This window comes from Scardinius erythrophthalmus (genome assembly GCF_964197995.2).
Source record: "Scardinius erythrophthalmus genome assembly, chromosome: 13".
In the NCBI taxonomy this organism is placed as follows: Eukaryota; Metazoa; Chordata; class Actinopteri; order Cypriniformes; family Leuciscidae; genus Scardinius; species Scardinius erythrophthalmus.
The window spans coordinates 25,787,688-25,797,282 of NC_138233.1; the positions used below are offsets into that span (position 1 = coordinate 25,787,688).

A 9,595-nucleotide genomic window follows, 5' to 3' on the forward strand; every position below is an offset into this window, starting at 1 on the left:
GGGCTAATTTTCCTTTTTGGGTGAACTATCCCTAGGACCATAGACATAAAATACAAATAGGACTACCAAATTGCCTATCACAGTTTTTGGCAAGTAAATCACGTGATGTGACACATCCTATTGACCCTGTTCACATTTCTGGGTTTCTCAGAAGTGTAAGGCATCATAGTTGGGTTAACTTCTATAGCAGTGAATGAAAGACTACATTAAATATATATTTTTGTGTTCCAATTTGCTCAAATAGCAAAAGAAACAGTGAACGGTGTTTTCACAACTTTCAAAAAGAGTAAAAAAATAGATAATGGCAGTCGGAAGAAAGTAAGTTGTCAACTTTGTCACAGCCGCGCTATTAGAAACGCCCTCACAGCAGCGTTAACTAGTTTTTGTGTAAATAATACAATTATAGTGTTATATGCGTAATTATCTTTTATTATGACAGTATGTGGCAACATGTACGTTAAAAGCACATCTTCTGCACTAAACAATAATATTGCAATATTCTAGACTCTTACATGTACCTAACGCCACACTTACACTACAGAAGACTGTAAAAAATATATTTTTGTATTTTCAAATTACAAATTACTTGTATTTTAATTAAATACTTTTTGATGTATTTGTGCCCATCTCTGGTTAAAGATTGTCAGAAGAACGGCTCCATGCTACATAGGATGCCGTTGCTAGGGGTTGGCAACCAAATGTAGCAGGACACAGCATGCTGAAACAATAGAGCAGCGACAGCAGCGGTGATTCCGAAACAGCTAAACAAATTGTATAAACATTATTACAGAAATTAGTTATCACCCTGAATTGTAATCTGTTTGTCTGTTTCGTCTTTTTTTTTGTGTGTGTGTACAAATTGCTACTTAATGTAACAGTTTTAATCAGTAAATACTTTTAAACCTACTCCACACATGACTCCTGTGTGTTTTAGTCTTTCAGCATTTAGTTGTCAGTACCTTTGTCTCACACTCCAAACACCTGGATTGAACACTAACCAGCCTAACCCAAAATCCTCAAATCCCTTTTTTTATTTCAATAGAATAAATAAAGCTATCCCACTTGTGAAAGAATATTAGAAATAGACATTGCAATACAAATAATTGATATTGCATAAATGTGCAAACGATATACTGTACATACAGAAACAGAGCAGTATACAATTAACACCAGTTAATGGTAAACTTCTTTCTTGGATCTTGTTTGAATTGACAGGCTATTATAGGCTTGACATTGCATTCCCTCTAAATGTGTTATGGGCCATGAGGACTGTCTGGTTAGTAAAAAAAAAAATCAAAATATGATTTCATCCAGTAAAAGTTAACTTTACATGGTAATTTGTTTATTGTAACAACAACAAAGGGAAAAGAATGCTACCGATTACAAATGGAATGTTCAATATTTTTTTCTTTTTTTTTGCCTACCTATGAATTAAGAGGCATTGTTAACTCTTACATTCTAATTACATGTACAATCAAGGCATCAGATGAAAGCTTATCTTCCACTCTTTCTAAATGTGTGCTCAGTTTGTTTCTAGCATAAAGTATCAGGAAGATATGGCTCACTATTCATGAATATAATCAAACCGTTTTAGCATGTTTGGGTGATTCTGGGAGTTAAAGCCGAATTTGAGGTAACATTGTTTTGACCCTAATTACAAGTTTCCAGCAGCTTGTTGACCGGGTTGGCCACACAGATTGTGATCCTCAGACATCATAGATTTCATTTATATATGACAACCTTTTACAGCAGCCCATGTCTGATTTCCTAAAAAACAGGTGTTTTGCCCCCTGGGTATACACCTATTATAAGTGTTTATATCCAGACTATTTTAGAATGGTTCGGGTCGCCACCACCAAATATTGTAATGTTGATATATTGAAACACTCAAGCAAAGCCTCTTTTAAAACTTTGAAATTCCCCTACAGAATAAACAATCAATCTGAACTGAAGGACCAAAGTTTGAGCTTTCAGTGTCCGTGCCATAGACCCACAGCTGCCTTTCAAGGACTGAGATAAAAATTCCACTCACAACTTTTATCTCTCACAAGGATAAAACACTTGGTGAATTGTATCTTCTTCTTCTTTTTTTACATTTTCAACAGCCTTGCAGGCCCCCAACCCCTTCTGTTTTGAAGATAACATTTTGTGTTCCACACTCCAGAAAAATATCCACGGCACACCTCACATAAACCTGTACACATGCCATAAACACGTCCCAGCTATCTAAGAATGCCGTAACGCGAGAATCAGTCCCTGAGGTCAACCAATGAAAACTGACACTGTTTGTTACAGAGTTGCTGAGGCATTAGCTGTCAAGCCATTTGGATGGCAAATACATGAGCCTGTATTTAACATACGATCATTGATCACAACAAAGGCGGCACAGCCTATGCTATCAAAGCCTGATCCAATTCATCCATCAAAATTGGATTAATCTCTGATCTGTGAAGCGAAAAGGCAATTACAGATTATAGGTGCTTTTCCATGTTCCCATGTCCTCGAGAAACCCTTTGAGCCCGTCTGATTCTCGCCAATGAGCCAGCTTAGTCGAAAGGGACACGGAGCGCCGATCACACGTGTTAATGACATAACCGTTCTGCAGGAAAGGTGCAGACTAACTCTCTCTCTCTCTGATGTCTAATCTTTACTATGAATAACACCCACCTGCCATAACTCTCTGGGCTGTGTGAGCGTAGGAGGCGAGCATCCATCATTCCTCACCCTGACTTGAGGGATTCCCACACCCAACCTCTTGTTATCAAGGCATCACCTGTGTGAGACCTTGGCTCAGGAGGTGTTTTCTAATAGTTCTGTTTGTGCACGTTTCAGCATTGGGAAACAAGCGCGAGAGATGCCTAACTTGGGCTCCAGGGTCCTTGCATTCAGACAAACACAATCTGACAGTAAATGAACCTCGCTGAAACTTGAAAATGGATCAGACAGTTTCGACCACGCGGCACCTCACCTTTGACAGTTTGTTTCCGAGGCCTCGTGGCAAGACAGGCCCCACACATCTTCCATTTTGATACAGGACTTTTTGTGGGCGCTCCATGCTAGAGGGGACAGCCATTGCAGGGTCATGAAGGAGAAAAATCCTGCATTGTCCACAGGGTGCTGATGTCTGGGGGTGAAAAAGAACAGTTTGGCTCGTATCAGTCATCTAGACGCTATGTGCTATGTCTGAGAACGGTGTGACCTTGAACGCGAGAGGAAGACTGAGAAAATCTTTACTCGATGTGGCCAAATAGAAGATGAATCACACGCTTGTGTTTGAACAGCAGTTTGCACGTCCCTCTCAGAACTCTTAGGGAGCAGTGAAAAAGTTCAGTGGCTCTTTATCAGTCAGCATGTACAAAATTGAGCCGTCTGTGAGAAAAGGATAAGAGCATTCTTATCAAGACCTCATTGATTGTAACTTGAGTTCAAATGGCAACTTAGCAAACATACTCCGGTTTCACAACTCACACAAAAGAATTACAGTGTGTAGCCTATGTTTATTTTGACTCCATAATAACAGGTTACAGTTCTCACACTTTCCACGTAGGTACAGGTAGTTTGTCACACTGAATTTAGCAGAAAACATGTTGAAAATAGGCCTACACTATAAACGCTTTTGGTCCCACTTTATATTAGGTGTCTTTAACTTAAAATATTTTTTATGTACAAAGTACTTACTGTGTTTAGGTTGTATTTCAAAATACTGTTGCTGCGTTTGAGTGGGATATGGGTAAGGTTAGGGAAAGGTTTGGTGGTTTGGGTAGGTTTAATTCTGTCATTAAATACACACAGTCATGTCGTTCCAAACCCACAAGACTTGCGTTCATCTTCGCAACACAAATGAAGATCTTTTTGATGAAATCTAAGAGCTTTCTGCAAATTTGACGCTTCCAAAAAGTCCAAATCACTTTATATGATGAACAGATTGTATCCAGGCTTTTACTCACATATAAACATTTATCAACTCACACATCAGTTGTGGTAAACAGAAGCTCAAGCATGTTTGTTTGACCTGCGAGAACCAATGAGGTTCATTCTCATGTTACGCAGCGCATTTGAGCTTCGGCAAGAACCAATGAGGTTCATTCTCGTGTTACGCAGCGCGTTTGAGTGTCAAGCAAGTTCGTTTGAGCTTTTGTATATATGTTAGCTGATCAATGTTTATGTGAATAAAAGTCTAAATTCAATACCCTGGAAATCCAGAGTTCTCGCGAGAGCGCAAGTTAAATTTGCTCAGCGAGTTACTCTGGTGTCGAGTAATGATGCTCATTAAATATGCCCTTGTTTCCGAGCTGAACCAATCACATCGGGTTATCAGATATAGGCGGGCCAGAGGCGAGCTAAACAGATGACGACAGCGCTGTGACATCCAAGTCATTAGTAAACATTGTAAGATGGCTATGGATGAACACCAGTTGTTTGAAACGGCTTTGGCTGCTACAATGAACGAGTTAGACTTGGCTTTTTATCTAAAAGGGAAACAGAAGACGGCGCTCGAATCGTTCCTTTGCAGGAAGGGCGTTTTTGCTGTTTTGCCAACCGGATACGGCAAGAGTCTAATCTACCAGTTAGCTCCGCTGGCAGCTAAGCGATAACTTGGTTTGGTCGTAGTGTTATCCAATTGCGTGCAGTGAGATTTTCAAATGCATGCTTGGTGCCGCCCCTCGAGCTGGCCGATTTTCATTAGTCAATGCCAGACCATTAATCTTTCAGATTTAGGTCTGGATTTCCAGGCTATAAATTCAATCTGTTCATCATATAAAGCGATCGAAACTCTTCAGAAAATTAGAACTAAGTCGCTTAATACAAATGGATTAGTGTTACGATCTCTTTATTAACTTTTTGAAGTGTCAAAGAACTTTTTGAAGCGTTAAAAAAAACCCCAATTCTGTCAGTTTTAATGCAGGTTAAACATGTAGTGACATGAACACAAACCTTTTCTATTCAATTAAAGTGACTGATTCATATGATAAAAACAGCTCCATTTACTTCAAAAATATTATATAAAAAAGCTATACAGATTTATACAGCCAGTCTATAAAAAAAAACCATACTGTCCCCAATTAAAACATGCTGAATGACTCCCCAAAAACATGTTAGTCACTTTTCATGTAAAGGTGGGAGCACTTCCATGTTCATTTATCCATCACATCCTACGGAGTGAAGCTTCCACATTTTAAATAAGTTATCTGTGTGTGGATGCAGCATATGAGAGTCTAACTGCTGGAAACAATGTGTCAAAGTAAATGAATATCTTGCCCTGCAGTGAGGCATGCTGCACTCCAGCAAGAACTATTTAAAACAGCATTCGATAATTCTATAATTATTATACATGCAGTGTTTATGATCTCAAATGAATTGAGAGACTGCACGGAATATTTAGACCTAGAAAATTATGATTTTTTTTTTATTTTATTTAATCTTAACGTCGGAGCCCATTTGTTAACTGCCCACACATTTATTTTATATGGTTAAAACAACAATAACCAGGAGAACTTACTTGTGTGTGATCCGGAAGGGCTTCAGTATCTGTAAGCTATGCCGATATCTGCCTCGTCTTTTTATTTCAGTGCCCAATTCCACATCATCATCAGGGTCTGGAAGAGTCTGGGGAGGGGACAGCGTCAAACCCTCCACCTGTCCTACGGCCTCCAAGGCATCTGGGAACATACCTACCTCTAGCAAACACAAATAGAAAAAACTGCTAAATACTTTCATACACTTGGGATTAGCTCCAATCCATGCTCATGACTAGCAGGAGAGGGGATGTCTAAATCTGTTGACTAATATCAGTTTGGCGACGCGTACCTTTCTCTAACGTTATGGCCTTGGCTACAAATCTAAAGTGCTTATCTATTTAAAGACGCCTGTGAGAGGCCTCAAGGGCTCGTGTATATGAGGCGGAGGATATTCGAGCTTGCCGCATGCGTGTTGACCCTGTCACTGATCCATCAGGGGCATAAGACACGATAAGGTAAACCCAGCAACACTGTGACTCTGTGTCTGCTTGGTGTACGTCACCAGCGGCTGCCAGATAGTGAAAGATAACCACATAGTTTGATTATTTACACGCCATACAAGAAAGAGTCTGTGACAGATAAAAAAAAAAAAAAAAAATCACCAATGCGATAGTAGACTATGAATGTAAACAACGATAATAGGGACGTTTTGGAATGTTATAGGGATAGTTCACACAGAAATGAGCAACCAAACCTGTATGGTTTTATTTCTAAATTTAAAAGAATTGATCTTGCTATTAGAATGAACGGAGGAGACTGAAGCTTTCAAGGTTTATAAAGCACAGCAAAACCATAAAAGTATCACATAAAGTCTACATGGTCTGTGCGCTATATTCCAAGTGTTCAGAAACCATATGATCGTTTTGTTATGAGGAACAAATTGAAATTTAAGTCATTGTTCACTGAAAATCCACTCTAGCTCTCCTTTTATGAGCTTTTAAGAGCATTTATGAGAGAACAAGCATTCTTTTGAGAATAAATCAATTAGTCTATCATGTCTGTTGTGAAATGTGTGAAACATACATGCTGTTTTATAGTAGCTTTGTATTTGTCATAATAACTATAAAAAATAGGGATGCATGATATATATTGGCCACCATATTGGTATTGGCCGATATTTTCATGTTTTATGTTATCATTATCGGCCTAATAAGAAAATTTGGCTGATATATTAAAGCCAATAAGTAATGGATTATTTCCTTCAGCTGAGACACTTCAGATGCGCACTGTTCGACATTATGGTTTCAATTGCTTGAAATATGATTGGAATCACCACAAAATAAGGAAAATACGTGTTAAGTATTGTTTAGTACATGTTAAGTGTGCAACAGCGCAAGTGTCTCATATAGGCTACATGAAATTATAATTAGAACATCATTATAATTGTGTGCTTGGGACATGGCTTTTAAGGGTGAGACTTTTATTTTTGTAACCAGGCTCTCAAAAATTAAAAATATATCGGTTGTCGGCTTTCAAATATAAAGAAATATCGGTATCGATTTAACACAAATCAAAAATAATTGTTATGTTCCACAGAAGACACCCTATTTCAGGAGGCATTCAAACAATCAGCTGAGTAGGACAAAAATATGTAAACAATTTTGGGGCCTAAATAAGGTGTATAGTTTCTATTCCCAATTTCAAACTATTATAAATATTTATCCATGTGCACTCACTTGGAGCCGAAAACAGATTTAAAAAAGAGCCAGTCCTCTACTAAACCACCATTGTGGCAAGGACTGATCCAGTGAGACTAAACCTATAAGAACTTTAAGTGTCTGCTAAATGAACTGTAGTCATTTAGAAATAAGATTTAATAAGAAACCAAGTTTAGGATGATCATTTCAATCATTGATCTGAGCATCACACCTGTTCCCTCTAGCCTATTTCTGGCTGTTCCCGTTCTGGACATCTAGATCTGTGTGTTCTCTGCCGTCATTGGGACACTTTATCGATTATTAGAACTACCTTTACCTCTAATAAACATTGCACATCATTAAATGATGAACATGAACATTGACTGTCCACTAGTTCAAGTGTTTTCTAGAGCAGAATCAACACAAAACGGTCTCTGCAAGTTTATACAAACTTTTGGAGTGTGGAAAAAGGTCACTTACATCTCAAACAGAAAACACGTCGGGATTTTCACCCTCTTTCCTTTCAGCTTCAGGATGTTCCCACAGGTTATAAATGATTTAAGTTATTTAGATAGTCAACGCTCACTGGGTCCCTTGCTGCACATGACACATCTTCTTCTCGGAAAATAACACACCCAGCATGAACACTGATCCGGTGAAAAAGTTTCACCGTGTTAAAAAGGTTTTTTTTTTTTAAGGTGTGGTGGAGAGAGAGAGAGAGAGAGAGAGAGAGAGAGAGAGAGCGGCGTTTTGAAACGAGAAACACTTTGCCCAGCTGACGGAATTCCCTAAATGCATCCTACGTCAAGCCTGAGCAGCCAATCGCGAATTTGCTTGGTCGTCGCTACGGTAACCAGACACGAAGGAGAAGGAAAGGGCACGTGGTGATCTTTTCAACAGGCAGATTACCAGACTATTTATGGCCCGTCCGGTCACTTGAAGAGCATCGCTACATATGGAATAACAGCAGAAGTCGGAGAACAAACACCTTTTAATGGTAGCCTATGTTTCTGAATGAAAGTGACAGTCTTGACTTTTAATCTTTCGCAGGATATGAATTTGTAATATCAACAATTCAGTTTTCACTAAATGCTAATTTTTAATAGGAATTAGATTTCTACAATTTTTTTTTATTAAACATTTACTTACAAAATACAAAAGTGAAAAGTCATAAACCAGAGCAGAAAGCCAGAGGTTCAGGGACTGATACACATTTGAACTCAGAAAAAGAAATAAATATAAACAAAATAAATAAATACAAGAAAATAAATCAAATTAAATTACAAAATGAGGAACTATCAATTAAAAATTGAATAAATACAGAAATATTCTCCCCACAAAACATAAAATAATAATAATAGACTAATAATAATAATAATAATAATAAAAATAATCAAATATTTATACAAAAACAATTAGATTTCTACTAGTACCAATTTTTGATATCAACAATGACGTCATCACTTATTTTAAGATATAGCCTAATTAATAATTAATTTTCAACTGGTAAAAACTATAAATCTTGATATCTGTAATTGTATTTTTACTAGTCAGCATAGGCTACAATTCAAATTCAATTGTTGATATCAAGAACTGATTTCTTACTAGTTAACATATCAGAAATACAATTCTTACTAGTAAAAATCATCATTTTTGATATCAATAATTACATGGTTGGGCTACTAGTGCAAATGCCTTTCCAATAATTTGATTAGTGCAATGTTAATTTCTGATATCATGAATGTTATTCTTACTAGTAAGAAAGCCATTTTAGATATCTGAAATTAAATATATAAATCAGATATAAGTAATACCTAATGTAACATGTTGAAATACATTTACAGATTTCAAGAAGTAACATTTCGACCGGTGATCATTGAATTCTTGATATAAGGAATTCATATTTTTACTAGTAACCACGTAATTAATGATATCACAAATTATGATTTTTACTGGTAAAAATTTTTGATACAGTATGTGAAATTGGAATTTTTACCAGTAAGAAATCAATGATGTCAACAAATGAATGGCAGTCTAGGGTGACATTTAACTAGTGAAACTACAAGTGAAAATAAACCAAAAATTGACATTTAATTCTTGATCTTAAGAATTCATATTTCTGCAAGTGATGATGTCATTGTTGATATCAAGAATTATATAAAAAAAATTGCCATTGTTTCCAGTAAATCCAATTCCTGATTTTAACTAGTGACAAATTAATTGTTAATATCAAGAATTCAAATCGTGGGAATGAAAAAAAGTCAAAATGGCTTTACATACAGAGTCCACGGTGTGATGAAATGTTCATGTTCATGTGAATTTGTGTTCCTGAAAATGTTATGTAATGATAAGACTTTGAGACATAATGACAATGCCAAATTACTTTTTGTACAGGCCACTAATGCAAAGGTCATGACCTTGTGCTGTGTTGACACGCAG

At 36.9% G+C, this 9,595-nt stretch overlaps 1 protein-coding gene across 2 annotated transcripts in view; it reads right to left on the minus strand.

Annotated features, from left to right (window-relative positions):
- Positions 1-7,929, minus strand: part of LOC308700699 (ATP-binding cassette sub-family C member 5) — a 43,643-nt gene extending 35,714 nt beyond the window's left edge. The window contains exons 1-3 of one of the 2 annotated variants that reach the window (XM_081382456.1): positions 7,637-7,929; positions 5,501-5,678; positions 2,969-3,124 (exon numbers count right to left, since the gene is read on the minus strand). In XM_081382456.1, coding sequence (XP_081238582.1) covers positions 2,969-3,124; positions 5,501-5,670 — 326 coding nt within the window. In that variant the 5' untranslated portion in view covers positions 5,671-5,678; positions 7,637-7,929. Of the gene's footprint in view, positions 1-2,968; positions 3,125-5,500; positions 5,764-7,636 lie in introns of those variants that run through there. The other variant, XM_081382455.1, reaches the window with a different exon arrangement.
- Between the last annotated feature and the right edge of the window lie 1,666 nt (positions 7,930-9,595).